Source organism: Brachyhypopomus gauderio, chromosome 6 (genome assembly GCF_052324685.1).
Source record: "Brachyhypopomus gauderio isolate BG-103 chromosome 6, BGAUD_0.2, whole genome shotgun sequence".
Classification (NCBI taxonomy): Eukaryota; Metazoa; Chordata; class Actinopteri; order Gymnotiformes; family Hypopomidae; genus Brachyhypopomus; species Brachyhypopomus gauderio.
In genome coordinates, this window is record NC_135216.1 from 14,185,229 (window position 1) to 14,202,498 (window position 17,270).

Here is a 17,270-nt window from a genome sequence, read left to right on the forward strand (position 1 = left end):
AGGTGTGTATGTCTATGTACAGGTGTGTATGTGTATGCACATATGTGTGTGTGTGTGTGTGTGTGTGCTTATGTGTGTGTGTGTATGTGCAGGTGTGCACTTGTGGGTGTGTATGTGAATTTCCAGGTGTGTATGCATACGTGTGGGAGTGTGTATGTGTATATGCAGGTGTGTATGTGTTTGTGTGGGTGTGTATGTATATGTACATGTGTGTACAGGACACAGAGGCAGTACTGGGGGGATGTCAGAGGGACAGAGTAGTGTGTATGGATTACAGGGTTCTATATACCTGCCTGCATCTCTCACTAATGAGCCAACTCTAATGAGAGACTGAACCAACTCAATTATTAAACAGAGAAAGGGACATGGAGAGGGAGGGTAAAACAAGATTTGGAGTTGGAAGACACAGAGGTAGAGAGGGACAGAAATTACGATTACAGTTGCAACAGACAACACCTTATGCACTATATATCAGAGAATATATGGATCTAAAAGTCTGACTTTAATTCTAGCGCTCTGCTCTAGTGATTCTGCTGTATGATGTATTGATTCCGTTTATGAAACTGACTGTTTAAGGGGATATAACATGAGACAGCAGTGTGTCTTAGTGATTATTAGTTGAGTTAGCAGATGACTGCTGAGATGAGGTTATTGGACATTCACAAGTGGAGGTGTAAGATTAACAGTGATGTGAACACCAGCTTGTGACAAAGAGCGCAGGTATACTCATTTTGACTAAAGTGTAAACGTGCATTAGAAAATTATTGAAGTGTATTTTTGCATTGTCCAGAGTCTTACACAAAAAGAGAAGAATGAGACGTCTGTCGGAGTGAATGAAACTGTAGTATCATACTACAGAAATTCAAACATCAGCACAAAATATATTAGGGAATTAGATAGCACCAAGCTATGTGTTTTATGTGATGATGTCAATCTTGACTTTTCTGTTTTATCTCTTTTTGTTTCTCTCTCTTTCTGTTTCTCTTTTTCTGTCTCTCTTCCTTTCTGTTTTTCTCTCTGTCTATTTCTCCCCCCTTCCTGCTCTCTCTCAGGTAACAAACTGGCAGTCTAGAAATTGCCATGGAAACATGCAGTTTGTGAGTGAGATGAGAAATAGTTGAGAAAATCTATTGAAAGGTAAGTGTGAGCTTTTTTTGTTATGGTGCATATGTTAGCACACATTTTGAGTGGGAAGTGCGTGTGTGTTTAGTGAGAAACAACCCCCTCCCCACCCCATGGATGTAATGAAATATGTCAGCACATGGCACGAGAAACAGTACGTGCAGATACCTGTACGATTCGTTTTCAAATATTAGCAGCGCTCTCTGAACTAGGAGAGACAGAGAGTTCAGCCCACAGATTCTCCTCCCCCATATCCACAGCTCCCTCACTCTTCTGCAGGGCTCTGGAACAGCCTAACAGGATATCCAACTTTTTTCATACCAAAGTTTGCTAATAGAATTTGCACTTACTTTCCAGGTGACTCACCCATTCTGACTCATTCATTCATTCATTCATCCACTCACATGCTATTCTTTTTCGATAGTTACTGACAGATTTGTGAAAAGATGTCAGCATATAAAGATATCAAAAGTCAACCTATATAGCCCACAAAACCGAGAAGAGGAGATTAGAGGCCATGTGTAAGACAAAGTGCAAAGTTTCTGGTAGAAGACATTGAGACACCTCCAGCAAGAAGATGTTGGTAGAAGACATTGAGACACCTCCAGCAGGAAGATGTTGGTAGAAGACATTGAGACACCTCCAGCTGGATAGCTTCTTGCATTTGATCTAATGCCTAATTGGGTTCATGGATGGGTTCATGGATGGGTACATGGATGGGATCATGGCTTGGTTAATGGATGGGTTCATGGCTTCAACCTGTTCAGTTTCATTCTGTTCTCTGCAGTGCTTGTCCTCTCTGGTTGACTCATTGTCCATTAGTTTCACTCAGAGGTTAAACATTACTGGGCACAGATAGTTAGCCTTTTAAGTGGAACTGCTAAGGCCAAGTGAGCTATAAGTTCCTCTACCAACGTTCTTGTCCCTTGAAGATACATAAAGAGATTCAGTGAAACTCATAAAGGAATCAATGTATGTACATTTTTGTATGCATGGGGGTTTTGTGTGTGTCCTTTAGTGATGGATGATCACATATGTTTTACAGTTGTATGGTGTGGTCACTTGTGTGCTATTCATGATTTACAAATTGTTCGTAAATGTAATTTCTATTACTTTGCTACGTGCCCTTCTCAGAGCTTATGAAGAGGTTTATAATAGGTGCTGGATTCAGGTGTCTAAATGATGGTCAGCACGCACACCTGCCTTGGACTTAGTTTGTCCCTGTGCACTGCAGGATCGCTCCCACGCTGGTCTAGTACTGGCAGCCGCCCTACACACACACACACACACACACACACACACACACACACACACACACCAGTAAACCCCCCACCTCTTCCACTACTTAGCAAAATCTCCAGTGTTGAGAAACTTTTACAGCTTTTACACTTTACGTATTAATCCAGCACTGCAGATTTTGCTGTGTAGTCTCTTCACCTTAATTTAAGATTACCTTTATCACAAAACCCCAAATAACATTACCACCACAATTATCACACCATTCTACAAAGTAAAATATCTTAAGTAATATCTGCCTGTAACTGGACTGTTCATCAGTAAAAAAATGTTTATTTCGTGTGTATATGTGTGAGATATGAGATCAAAGCGTATCATTAGTTAAAGGATATGATCATTTAAGGGAGGGCTGTACGTGTCTGGCCCTGATGAAGACTAGATGTCTAGGTGAACTCCTTGGCTCTTTTCATTGCTGTTGTTTTCTCTGTCCATCTTCATCTGTTCTCTCTCCATCTCCTGTCTCTACTCCACCTTTAGTGTCTGATGCTGACTTTCTCACCCTCCCCCCACCTTTGCCCAGTACCTCCATCTTCTCTCCCATGGTCCTCCCTCTCTCTCTCTCTCTCTCACTCTCTCTCACTCTCTCTCTTTCTCTTGCTCCCTCATTTCTCTCTCACTCTCACACTCATTCCCTCTACTCTCCTCCTCTCTCTCTTCCTCTCTCTCTCCCTCACTCTTCCCCCCCCCCCCCCCACGCTCTCTCTGTCTGCTGGAAGTTAATGAGCCCAGCTCCCCCTGGGGAACGCACACTTCCTTTGCCAGAAACGGAGTGAGAGAGAGACGAGGAGAGAGAGCTTACTCTGTACTGAGAGAGGAAGAGTGTTAGTGTGTGTGGCAGCGTGTGTGTGTTTGTGTGTGTGTGTGTGTGTGTGTGTGTGTGTGGCTGTGCCTCTGAGTGTATGTGTGTGCATGCGAGAAAGAGACAGACATTGCAGAAGGAGATAGTGGGAAAGAGGGGAGGGGCAGTGAGGGGAGATAAGGCAAAGAAAGAGAGAGAGGATAGAGAATAGAGAGATACAGACACAGAGAGAGAAAGGTGATAGAGAAAAGAGCAGGAGAGAGTGGAATTGTCTGGTCATGATGATAGAAGAGCGTGCGGCAGAAAGGTGAATGTGCTTCGAACTCCCGTCCTGAGCTTCTGACTGAGGAGAAGGGAAAGATGGAGGCAGAAGGATGGAGAGATAGAGAGAAGAGATAATGAACAGCAGAAGGAAAATAAAAGTTAGTGTGCACAAGACCAGCTGCATAGTGCGGCACACGGATGCGTCCACCCGTGTGTTTGCGTGCGCGCGCGTGCGTCCAGGTGTGAGCGTTTGTGTGTTTTGCGTGTGCGCCTGCGTTCGGGTGCTCGCGCGTGTGCGCATATTGTGTTTGCGCTTGTGCGAGTTCGCGTGTGAGCAGCTCGCACTCCTGTCTGCGCTCCCAAGCTGGAATGTGCACAAGGCAGCCATTGTTGTTTAAACAGCCAGCCAGCAGCCCTTCTCCTTGGCAACGGGCTCTGCAGCAGCGTCTCCCACGGCAACAGTGGAACAGGGGTGCACCGGGGTGGGGGTGGTAGCCGTGGCGGTGTCAGGAAGTCAGGGCCGCAGTAGAGAGGCCCCTCTCCAAAACACTGGCCTCAAGGTCTCGCTCAATATGTGTGCGTGCGCATCGGCGTGGGTCCCAGTGCCCGCGTGCGAGGAGAGAGAACCGGCAGGCTGCCTTCGGATGGAGACCCGACGCAGGTAGAGACAGCACAGAAGGAGAGAAAGAGGGATGGTGGGATGAATGGAGGAAGACAGCAGAATGAAAGGGGTGAGAAACCCATAGGTGGAGAGAAAAAGGACGTGGCGGCCCGGGGGCGGGCGTAGGTGGATTGGGGTGGAGGGGTTGGTGAGGCATAGGCATGGATAGGTAGGGGTTAGGAGAGGACAGAGAGAAATGAAGAAAAGCCGTATGCAGTTGAATTAGGAAAGAGGGAGGGAGTGAGTGAGAGAGAGAGAGAGTGACAGAGGTTCTCTCTCTTTCTTATGCCTTCACTCTGCCTGCTGTTGGATGTTTGTTCCCAGCTGGTGCTACAGTCACATGACCCATGGCGGGGTGAAGGGGTGTGTTGGGGGGGTCTCTGCAAACCTTAAAATAACCACTCCATGTGCACGCTCACAGAAATAACACTGCAGTGAAGAGAGAGAAGGAGAGATGTAAGAAAAGAGGGGGAACAAAACATGACAGGCAAAGAGAGGGTATGGGAGGGAAAAGTGTGTGTGTGTGTGTGTGTGTGTGTGTGTGTGTGTGTGTGTGTGTGTGTGTGTGTGTGTGTGTGTGTGTGTGTGTGTACGTACGTGCACGTGCATGTATTCGTGTGTGTGTGTGTGTGTGTGCCTGTGTGCATGTCTTGGCCGGAGCGATGTTGAAGACAGACTCTGATGATGAAGATTATTAGGAATTTCCTGCAGCTGGGGACGAGAGAGGGAGGAGAGAGAGAGAGAGAGAGAGAGAGAGAGGGGGGGGGGGGAGATAGAGGGGGGGGGGGATAGAGGTAGAGAGGCAGACGGGGAGAGAGACGTGAGAGAGGCAGAGAGAGAGAGAGAGAGAGAGAGAGAGGCGGCGTGGGGGCCATGGAGAGGTGGGAAGAGGGAGTGAGCTCAGAGGGGTGTGAGTGAGAGGCAGCAGCGAGACGACGAGGGAGAAGTGAAGTGCTGGAGGACGATGGGGGAATGCAGAGTGGAAGAAGAGAAAGCGGAGGAGAGGAGACACAGGGCAGACAGAGTGTGTGTTTGTGTGTGTGTCTGCATGCATGTGTGTGTGTACGATGACAGCTGTGTTTCTGCGGAGTGTCACTGAATGTCTCTGTGGACCTTATGACCCACTTCTACCTCTCTCTCTCTCTCTCTCTCTCTCTCTCTTTCTCTCTTTCTATGCCTTTTCCTCTTTCCCCTTCCCCCTTCCCCCTCCTCCCTTTCTCTAGCGTATCTCTCTTCTACAACATTCTAGCCATTCTCTCTCTCTCTTTCTCATCCCCCTTTCTGTATGTCTTACCACTCTCCCTCTCCCGCACTCTCTCCCTCCCCCCCCCCCACGTCACTCGCCCTCACACACTGTCAGGGCTGCTGCCTGTATCTTAGCAACAACTGCACTCTCATTTGAACTGAGTGAGTGCTTTTCCCTAACACACCCACTGAAACACACACACTTGTGTAAACACACATACATGCACACACACTCACAAACACACAAAGACCCACAGTCTCTCACACAAACGCACAAACAACAACACATACACTTGTATAAGAACACACGTGCACACAGACACACACACATGCACACGCATGCATACACACACACACACACACACACACACACACACACACACAAACCACCACTTAGAGTCTCCAATCCAGATGGAAAAAGGGAGCTGGAGACAGAGGGCAGATCAAGTGTGTTCGTGTGGTGTTTGTGTGTAGGTGTGTGTTATTCTGTGTGTTTCTGGGTGAGTGTCCATAGGTTTGTGTGTAGGTGTGCATCATTCTGTGTGTTACAGCATTTGTGTTGAGCCCATCATTAGAATATTAGTAATATTGCTAGATTTCCATTTAACAATATTCATATAGTTAGCCCCGTCCTTACAAGCTGCCTTCACTACAGTGGAAGGGAATCCTTGCCTGTGCTTGTCTATATACGTTACAAACGGGCCATTCTGGATAATGAAATATATGAATGCTTATTTATTACATGATTGCTTTGAGATGTCCCATAAGACATTACATAGAAAACTTCCCAGTATTGCATTAACTATTGCAGTGTTTTGGGGATCCAACTGGATTTAAATGAACACTGTAGATGCTTATTTAACACGGAGCATTCAGCTTTTGCTGAAGTTAATACCATTATGACTTGAAGCATTTACTCTAAAGGACTTTGGAATAAAACTGGTTTAATCTGATTGGTTGTCCAGCAAGTCATTGAACTTAGTTATTTTGTATGGTTATGGCAGGAGCAGTTTTGTTCACAGGCAGGTGGTTCACTGATTGGCTGTGATGACCTGTGGTGAGTCTTTTATTGGACAGCGAGACGTGAAGCATGGTGATTAGCTTACAGTCGGCAGCTGTTTTGAAGCCCAAGAGAGCTCTGCAGCAGTTAAAATGATTTGAGGGGAGAGGAGAACATTTTTTACAATAATGTTAGCGATTTGATTTAATTGAAGACACTAAAATGATTTTTTTAAATATTGATTAATTCATTTTAAATATAGATTTATTCATTTTTAATTCAAGTTGGCAGGAAATACAAATCTGTAAATAGTATTGTCTTTATAGTATTTTCTTGGATTCTTCTAAACATTAAAAGCATGAATTCAATGATGACATTTAACAATAGTAATGGTAATTGAATTGTAAAATTGACTAAATGAACGAGCTATTAAGCCATGTTATTCAACAGTAAAATTGACCATAAATATGAATGTTTCTATGAATATTACATTTATCGTCACACATAAAATAATATAAACTAGAAAACACATCACTTATTCTAAACATAAAGCACTAAACTGCTGAAATTTCCAAAACTATTAATCATGCCTCTGGTCATTTACAGGTGGATTACTCACATCAGTCATTTAGTGAAGTTGAATGAGACCACTGCAGTGAGTGCTTCTAGGGTCTGCAGTCACTGGCTCTTTAGCATTAACGTACACTGTCAGCATATCTGTCTGCAATCTGGAAGAATTGTACTTAGTACTTGAAAACAGTATTTCAGTCACTTTCTGTACTCTTTGGTTGTCACCATGGTCAGCAGTGTTACTGAACCACTGTGCACAGATGACTAGTGGGAGTCTTTTGTGAATTTTAGCATCTCAGTCCTGAGCGTTCTGATGAGCTTTGTGAAGGCTGCGCCAGGTTTCTGATAGGCTGTTTAGGTTTTGTGATGGCCTGCTTCAGGTTTCTGATAGGCTGATTCAGTGCTTCAACAGGCTGCTCCTGGTTTGCCATTTGCTGCATTTGGGTTGTGATAAACTGCTGTGTCTCACACTTACACTCCTGATACGGACTGTAGGGAGTTAGCGGCTAATCAGCACACATGTTCAAAAAGTAGGTGGAACAAATGTTTTAGTCCAATGATTCAGTACACGCAGTTAACTTCAAAGAGCCACTCCGTAAGATTCAGTCATAACGCACATCAATAGTGGAAGAAGAAAAAGAAAAAGGAAGCGTGGCATCAAATGAAGACGAAGAAAAAGGCGTCAACTAGACAGGGTTGGGATGGACAGGGAGCATGTAAAAAGATTCACTTCCGAAGAAGAAGGCCACCATGAAACTCTTTTTAAGTATAGAACACAAACACATTTACATGCAGCTCTCTTGCATGTAGTGGTATGTGGTGCTGCCCAAGCATAGTGAGGAGACAGAGAAGCTCCATACACAGCATCTCAGAGGCTGTGTGTGTGTGTGTGTGTGTGTGTGTGTGTGTGTGTGTGTGTGTGTGTGTGTGTGTGTGTGCGCACGTGTGTGGCTGTAATTAAAGTGGTGATCTGCAGTTGTGCTCATTCTTCAGTCTTCAGTTAGACTGATGCTTAATTAATGAATGGTATTAATTAAAGAGAGAGAAAACACAAGAGAGGTGCAGATGGAGAGACAGAGATGGAAGGAGAGAGGGAGAGAGAGAAGGAGGGAGAGTATCATGATGTATGCAGCAGCTCTAATGGCTGTAGGTTACATTGACACATTCAGTTCAGAAAGTCCTATCATCAAGGACAAACAGATCATGCTTTTCATCCAGTGTCTCACCTCCTAGGAACGTCATTACCTGACGTGTTTCCGTGAGGCTAATATGAAAAAACAAATTCACCCACACTGTAGTCAAAAGATCTTTCGTTGTTTGTTGGGAGTTGTTTGTTGGTGCTTTGCTGGAGGGTCCATCGCTCTGTTTGTGGGCGGATCTTTCAGCGCATGGTGATGGCAGGGTTTGGTCTGCCCAGAGCGCAGCAGCACATGTTTTTACTCCGCTCCTATACTCCTCTTTTTCTGTTGCTCCCTCTCTCCCTCCCTCTCTCTCTCTCTCCCTCCCTCCCCTCTTCTTGCCAATTAGTAATAAGAACCATGTGGGAAAGCATCAGTGATGGATGGAAACGTATGTGTAAGTGTGTGTGTGTGTGTGTGTGTGTGTGTGTGTGTGTGTGCGCGTGCGTGTGTGTGTGGACGTGTGTGTGTGTGTGTGTGTGTGTGTGAGTGCGTGTTTGTGCGCATGTGTGTGCATGTGTCTGAGTGTGTGAAAAAGAAAGAGTGAGAGAAAGAGAGTGAGAGTGTTCAGGGTATAGACTTCACAACTGTGGATGTCTGTTTGTGATTAGTGACTTAGCAATATTTCAGCAAAAAACATCTCCTACTCTCATTCTTGTGCATGTGTGTGGTTAATATGAATGCACGCTTCCTTTTGTCTGTCGGTCGTTTGCTGCCATTGAGCAAGCATGCCAAGACCCTCTGCCTCTCTGGACTTTCCATGCAAGCACTCATTTCCATGCACCCTTCTCTCGGAGGAATGCTCTAGCTCCCCACCTCACCCCCACCCTACACCTCTCATCCCTCTGCTGCCCCCTGCTGTCCGATTCTTCCATCACAGTACTTAACTTTCCTCTGCATTGTTCAGGGAGGCCTGTGTGCGTGACTGTGTGTGCGTGTGCGTGTGTGTGTGTGTGTGTGTGTGTGTGTGTGTGTGAGAGAGAGAGAGAGAGAGAGAGAGAGAGAGAGAGAGACAGAGATAGAGAGAGAGACAGAGACCGAGACCAAGACAGAGATAGCGAGAGAGAGATAGAGAAGATTCTTACGGCTAAATTTCATAGAGTTTTTGATTAATCTTGATTTGAAATGTTTTGTTGTCCATATGATCTATATACATCTGAACGCATAAACTATAACTACAACACAATTATTCTGCATGGCAAAATATACTGTTTATTAACTTCCCAGGTAATTACTGACTTTTATGCTTCAATTAATATTTAGTTATCATACAATAATTATTGTTGCCTTTATGATCGTATATGAAAGTTTTCTAAAAATGTCACACTCAGTGTGTGAAACGTTGTGCTTGGTGTGGAGAGGACAGGTGGACGTCTCTTTTTATTCAAAACAATAGCTTATCTAGTCTGCAGCACCATCCAGGAACCAAAGAGAAGCTGAAAAAGCAGCTGCAAGAGTGGCAGTCCTGTTGCATCAGAATCACTTCTACACAAGCCTTTTTTCTGCATTGGTTTTTACTAAGTTTGGTTAAAAAGTTAATGCCGTAATCTGTAGATTAGTCACCATATAAATGTGCAGTGTGTAGCTGGAAAAGTTATATATATATATATATATATATATATATATATATATATATATATATATATATATATATATATATATATATATATATGTGTTATTTGCAACAAAATACTAACTGAAATACACAGCTTGCTTACTGTGATACAAACTGCATTGCTATGGTGAAGACTGTTTTCTCAAGCCATTGCACTGGATTGGAAAACTGTAACCATGGTTACCGTTCCACTCGTATTCTATTGCCATGGTTACAACTGTTCTCTAACTGTATCACCATGGTAACAATTGTCCTTTCGCCCACAGGGATAACACAAAACATGGCTGCAGCAACAGAAATGGTAAGAACAACTACAGTTATCATTAAAGCATCACCAAAAAGTGTGATAGCAACTGAATGCTAAATGATATCTCTTCAGCTGTGGTTACACTGACAGTGACACTTTCACACAATTTTCTGTTTCCTTCCACAGACCAACCCTGCCTGGTAATTTTCAGAAACTTCACTGAAATCTGTGAAGCCTGTCTATATCAGAGAGCTTGCGCTTGGACTCACCCTGCAAGGAGGTGCACGTCATGAGAGTTGCCTAGTTTGGGGCTGTCAGGGATCTTTGCTGCCTATTGGACAACAGCCCTCACACGCACAGATCGGAGCACCTCATACACGTGCATTGGTACAGTCAGCGAGTTTGGGGTGTAATGAGCCGTTTGTCAGGCCGTCTGCGCTCCGGAAGTGTGCGTTTGCCTTGTGAAGCGCTGGCCGAGGAGGACTGCAGTGAGATCGAGGGCTCCTGGATGGGAGATGTGGGGCCCGGAGTCCCTTCAGCAGGCCCCACAGACTCTGGTGCAGATGCTTCACTACATTACGGACTTTACTCTGCCTCTTCACTGGCTAATGGCCTGCGTCACCATGATGAACAGCTCCAGCGCAGAGCAAGGAGACGCAGACAAACGGACCGTGTTGAACAGCAGCACGTGCATGAACAGCATCACGTGCACGAACAGCAGCACATGCAGCTCCAGATGCACGCACACCAGCAAACGCACTCGCTCGAGCAGAACACTCGAACAGAACACTCCAACACACACCTGCAATCCCAAACACACATTCAAATGGATGCCCACATGTGCATGGAAGCTGATGTGCTGACACACAAGCGCACGCTTGCAGAGATGGACTCTCACATAGACTCCAACTCCTCTCTCATCGAGCAGGATCCATCGCTCATCCCAGAGGACTTGTCTATAAACCCTAAGTCTGAAACATACACCTCTCTCGTCCATTCAACCCACCCCTTGCAAACCAGTCAACCCTCACAAAACTACATTGCCCTTCAGCATAGCCCCGTCTCTACATGTAATGTAGAGACAGTGCAAACCCCTACACCCTGTAAACCAGAAACAGATCACCTACCCAGTCCTGACATGTGCCACAGTTCTATTGTAGGCCACAACCCCATGAACGCCCCTATAGAAGCTGAGAGAAAGTACACCCTGAGGAGTTCCGGCCGGCCACGCTTCCCTTGCCACCTTCGCAAGTCATCCCGTTTGCGTCGAGCTGCCGAAGACAGCATACTGAAAAAGGAAGGGGAGCAAAGAGAGGAGGAGGAGGAGGAGGTAAGCGTCTGGAGAGGAGAGGAGATCAGGCTGAAGGAAGAGTTCCTTCCAGAGGTCACTGCAGATGCTTTGGCTCCTAGGGTTGTACCAGCACCGACTAAGTCATCCAGCACGTTGCCAAATCACAGTGTAAGTTCAGCATTTGGAAGTGAGTGCAGCACTGTGACCCAAACATCGACACGAGGAAAACGACGAGGGCGCTTTTTGGGCGTGAGGAAGATAGTGGTGAAAATAGCACGAATCCCTGTACACCTTAGCCGTCGGCAGAAAAGCTATAAGATCTCCTCCCTGGAGAGCGTAGGGTTGGCCTCACGTGGCGAAGTGGGTGCTGGGAATGAGGGGCCCGACGGCATGTTTGGGGGCGAGACAGGTGCCCCTCTTCCAAGGGAACCGACCGCTCTTCTCCGTATGAAAAACAATGGGAGGAGTGTAATGGTGATGTTTCCCCCGGGAGAGCTGCCTGTCATCCTGAAGCGCCGTAGGGGAAGGCCCCCTAAGCAGGCCTTGCCTGGACAGCCTGACATGCGTGAGACTCGAGCCGGGGCTGCGAATGCCGCCGAGCCCAAGAAGCCACGACGGCGGCGCAGAGTCAAGCTGCCATCCCCATTGCCCTCGTACGTGAATGACACCAATGACGTTAAGGTAGAATATGCGGACGTTCTCTCCAAGCTGGCCTTCCTGAACAGGCAGCCTCCTAGCACCGGCCGCTGCTCCCCACCGCGCTGCTGGACCCCAACCGAGCCAGAAACCTTTCACACATCTCCAGAGAACCCAAACCTGTCCACCCTGCTGCATCGGCTCACGGGGTTCCGCCGGCGAGGGGGTCGTGCTGGTTGCATGGGTGGGAGGGGAGGGGGCGTGGCAGGCTGCTCTGAGGCTTTTAAGAGGTCATTCAGTGACTTCTTTGAAACAATTGGCAAGAAGCGGAAAGTGCCCCTGTCAGAACCAGGAACTCCACGAAAGAGGGGAAAGGGAGTTAGTGGTGGAATAAGTAGGTCAGCTTTCAATGAGCAAGGAACCCCCATCCCTGGCGAAAAGGTTAGAAAACGTCGTGCACGAAAGAATGGGGCATTAAAAGGTGGTCAGGGACTCGACCAAGACTGGCAAAATGGACGTGGGTGGGGGGAGAAAGGTGATCCAGATACCCCTGAAAGAGCAGGCAGTTACCAGGGTTCTTGCTCTCCACGGGGAGGTTTTCCATCCTCTGAGACGGGTAAGGGAGGGGTGTATCACAGCCCTGGGAGGCGAGGAGCTGGGAGCGGAGAGGATTCTCAAGGAATGTTTGCAGGATACTTTCGCTCTTTACTTGATTCAGATGATTCCTCAGACTTATTGGACATCTCAATGGCCAGTCCTACAGGACGGCAAGACAGTCGTAAACTCACTCCTGGATATGAAGGCAGCAGTCCGGGTGCGGCCCATCGCTGGTCCCCTGCTTTTCCTAAGAGAAGCCCTAAAGGATCTGGCAGTACTGGGGAGGGAGCTCCACTTCCCACAGCTCAAACCCAGTCCCAGAGCAGCTCTGTGACTAGACCCCCATATTCATACAGTGTTTCCCAAACCTCCCCTACCACTTCCTTCCCCAAATCTCCTGCTGTCTCCCTGTCCCGGTCCCCTAGTTCTCCCCATCCTTCATCTGGTGGTTTTTCCCAATACCCCTCCACCTATAGTGGAACTGTCCCACAAGGGGCAGGTATTTGCCCTTTGCCTCAGCAGCAGCAGAGGCCAAGTGACTGCAGCTTTACATATGGCACTAAAGCTTCCCCTGCTCCCTCTGCACAGCGGCAGATTAGTTATTCAAATTATCAGGCATCTGCCAAGCGTCATTACAGCGGATATCCTGTACCTGCTCATGCTATGCAGCAGAGTGAGTCTGCTGGTCCAGGATCACCAGGTGGAAGTTACATGTCAATATCAAAGACTAGCCCCTTTTCTTCATCCTCATCTCCTCCTGAAGGCTGTAGACAATTCCAGTCCTCTGCTCTTTGGGGCTACAGGCAAGGAGGACCTACCTGGGGCAGTGATGGATTTGGGACTCATCAGTTCCATGGGTACTCTGACTATGGAGTTGGCACAACTGCCTCAGAGTCCAAAGATATACTGGACATATCAAACTATACACCCCAGAAGGCAAAGCAGCGTCCCTGTCCTGACACATTCTCCGAGTCCTCCTCTGACTCCTCCCACACAGGGATAGGGAGTGTAGGGGCACCATTCTGCCCTAGGGATGTTCCAGTGCCTGAGGGGCAGTCTAGCCTGTCAAGCCTGGAGAAGCTGATGCTAGATTGGAATGAAAATTCTGCTGGCCCTTCGTACAACTGGAGTCAGAACGTTTTGTTTCAAGGTGGGACCAAGCCAGGCCGTGGTCGCAGGAAAAGGTCAGAGACGCAGAGTGAGAGGGAACCCTGCCCCATGCCCCCAGGATCACCTGCGAGCCCCCCCATGCCGGGAGGTGTTCCAAAGCGAAGTGCTTCTGCGGGTCGACAGCCCAGGGGGGCGAGGGGCAGGGGTGGGTTCTCACCTTGCCAGCGAGACCGACCTCTACCACCCAAATCCAAACCTCAAAAGCCTGCAGCCCAAGCAGGTGTGGGACAGATCGCTTCAACAGGAGGACTGTACCAGGAACCACTGGATTATTACAGTGGAGATAGCAGTAGCCTATCACCTCTCAGTCACGCCCCTGAGCCCTGCGAATACCCATCTCCTTACTCTGCCCACACCTCTACTCCATCTTCTGATGAGAGATTTGCCCAGATTTACCCCTCGGACTCTGCCTCTCTTTCCCCCAGCCTTTCAACACAGTCGGATGTTTTAAAGCAGTACCCTAAACCAGGCCCACCGCCACAGACGTATGGGCATGCCGCCAGGACATTCAGCCCAACGCTGTCCCCAAGCCCTCGCCTTCTGCCACAGTGTGGCTCCGCCATGAGTCCTCACCGTGTGACAAAGGACCAGTTTCCACAGTACGACTCCCCCAGTTACAGCGGCTCTCCGTGCTGGTACGGGCAGGGTGGCAGTGTTGCTAACAGTCCCCACAGCTATGAGGAGCAGCGATCTACGGCCATTGCTATGCCCTCCCATAAACGGGAAGTGCCACTGATGGGCGCGGGAATGAGGGTGCCGTCCCAGTCTCCTTATCCCCCACCTGTACTTAGAGGTCCTACAATGTCATCTTCTTGTGTGGGTGGGACACTAGACTCTTCTCCCCAGCATGAGGAGCTGGGTTACCATGGTAATATGGACAGCTATGCACCCCTTGGGCATCGTTACATGTCCCAAACTGCTCGAGGGGGGGTTCTCTGCCAGCTACTGGACCAACCCAGTGATGAAGGCTTCACCGTCACCAGCCTGTAGTTAGCATTGTTGAGGCAATCCAACAAAGGTGAGAAATTAGTTCTCAAATCTTCATGAGAGAAAGGCAGTGAAGTTCATTGACATACTAAAATCTGCCATTACAGTATAATTAGAAAGAGTTGCAGTTATAATTGTGACATAACATAAGTTTATGTTTTATTTGTAACTTTCCACCTTTGTTCTTACTGTGTGTATCTCCATTTGACAGATGATTTGGACTACGCCATTTTCATATTTTTAAAATATTTTGTAAATGAGATGCTACAGAAGACACTTACTAAGTAAGAGAGGAGATTTGGAACTGTGGACTAAAAGCTGACTTCTCCAGCAGTGACAATCAAGATCCAACTTCACAGCACACACACACTTACACACACACACATGCATGCATGCTTTATGCCTACATGTTTTTCACATATTTTTACAAACACACACAGACACACACACACACACACACACACACACAAACTCAAATATTTGACACCGTACATGCACGCACAGATAGACACACTCACACACAAGACCAGTATGGAGCTTGGGTGGAGTTTTTTTTTTTTAAGATGGACACGCACACTGCTAATATCTAGTAGAAGAACTGAATTGAACTGCAGAAACACAGGAATCCTCAGAATGCAAGTAAGGCTCATTAAAGCTGAAACTCAGACATGCCTGCAACTGTCTGTCAAACCAACATGAGAGAGCACGCAAAAAAAGGGGCTTTTGGACTACACGCTGATTTCTCTCTCTCGTTTTCTCTCTGATCTGATACTCTTTCTGTGTCTATCTGTTTTTCTAGTCTCAGCATCATCTCTGACCATATCACTGAAGAGATTAATTACATACTCCCCAAAAATCAAACTTCTTCGCAGGATTATTTAATGGTGATCCTGCTCCCTGCTCAGACTTTAACCCTTATCTTCCCTTATCTGCTATCTGCTCCAAGATACCAGCATCTGTACATAAATCACACCAACAGACCCACCACCAGAGGAGCACTCTACAGTGAGAACATAAGTGAAACTTAAATCATTTTAAAAGTGAAGAAACATTTGGAAAGTTGTACAAACTCATTACAGGAATGTCATGAGAATGTTCCAGAATTTCTGTCATGAGAATGTTCCAGAATTTCTGTCATGAGAATGTTCCAGAATTTCTGTTATGAGAATGTTCCAGAATTTCTGTTATGAGAATGTTCCAGAATTTCTGTAAAAGGTGACATCCGTTTTTAAGTGGCTTTCAGTGGTTCAGCTTGGTCCTGTGCAAATAGGTACTGCAGTGTTTTCTGACAGGGACCTCTTCTGGTCCTGTGGGAGTCCGTCTGAATCCAGTACACGCTTCTGCTGCTCTCGCTCCTGGCCCGCAGCATGGTCTTACCCTGCCCAACGCCCGGTTCATGTCTCTGTGTTTTCATCATTTCCTGTCAGGAGGACAGATACTCACGCACTGACCCCAAAGATGCTGTTCTGGCAGAGGTGCTGAGAAGCCAGTCTTCTGGCCATTCTGGGCACAGAGGTCTGGAACTCAGGGTGTGGACAATGCCTACTCTCCTGCTCATCCTCTCCTTTATTTCCTCTCTCTCTCCACTGTTCCTATTTCTTGTGGTCCGCTGTGTCGTATAGTGATTTTTTGTGATGAAATACTGTATCTGTCTGTTCCATATACTGTATCTAAGGTGGGAATATTTAAATACACATTCTGTTCTTATTGCGTTGCTCTGTACTGCCTGTGTTCTGTGGGAAGCTGGGTGTGCGGACGGAAGGAGAGTATTGCGGATAAGGGAAGGCAAACGACGAGGAGTTGGGGAATACAACAACATACACAGTGATGACAGTTTGTCATTTTAATCGTATCATTAAGCAGCCTCGTATTACTCAAAGTGATGAAGGTCCTGCAAGGGGTGTTTTAGGTGAAGTGATTTGCTTAAGAACACTACAGCACCGGTCAAGGAAAGAACCTGAACATCTAAACGAAAACTGGGTACAATATAAAACAATTAAACTAATCCACACAATTTATCAACATTACAGTGTCTGTCTGCTTCTGGAGGATTAACAGTTATTCTGGAATGTGAAAATCAGACCCGCCAAACCTCAACAGCACAAAAATTATTCCACCCACAGTTAAATTCTTGTGTTAACACATCCTCTGTTATCCATTCAACACTTGTGTCTGAGTTGTTATTGTGAGTGTTTTTTTTAAATAGGTGAAACGTTTTGGAATTAGTACTTCCTCCAATATTATGAATTTATTTTAACACTGTTTAATAGCATAGCCTACGTTTCACGTTTATTTCATCTAGATGTAACCGAATATTATCCTTCAAAGCAGGTTTTGGTTTCACCAGTACGTGGCGCCTTGTGTCTTTCGTTTCATATTGAGTAAAGAGTCCCAAAATCTTATCCAGTTCAAAATCACCCATGGGAGAAAACTTTCAGAGTAAGTTTAACAGCAGCTTCTTTAGAAAATCTGTTAGGCTGTAGCCTCTTTGGCAGTGGCACTCACTTCTGAGTATTTTTGCGGTGATGGATTCTAGTGGCTCGTTGGTATTCTGGCCAGCGCACCGCCGCTGAGGCATTTAGAACAAGGCGA

At 46.6% G+C, this 17,270-nt stretch overlaps 1 protein-coding gene across 2 annotated transcripts in view; it reads left to right on the top strand.

The window, feature by feature from the left end:
• ahdc1 (AT hook, DNA binding motif, containing 1) overlaps positions 1-16,386 on the top strand; it is a 19,552-nt gene extending 3,166 nt beyond the window's left edge. For both annotated transcript variants that reach the window (XM_077008953.1, XM_077008951.1), the window contains 4 exons: positions 1,053-1,137; positions 10,017-10,051; positions 10,184-14,709; positions 14,890-16,386. In XM_077008953.1, the coding sequence (XP_076865068.1) occupies positions 10,410-14,681 (4,272 nt within the window). In that variant the 5' untranslated portion in view covers positions 1,053-1,137; positions 10,017-10,051; positions 10,184-10,409 and the 3' untranslated portion in view covers positions 14,682-14,709; positions 14,890-16,386. The remainder of the gene's footprint in view (positions 1-1,052; positions 1,138-10,016; positions 10,052-10,183; positions 14,710-14,889) is intronic.
• The last annotated feature ends 884 nt before the right edge of the window (positions 16,387-17,270 follow it).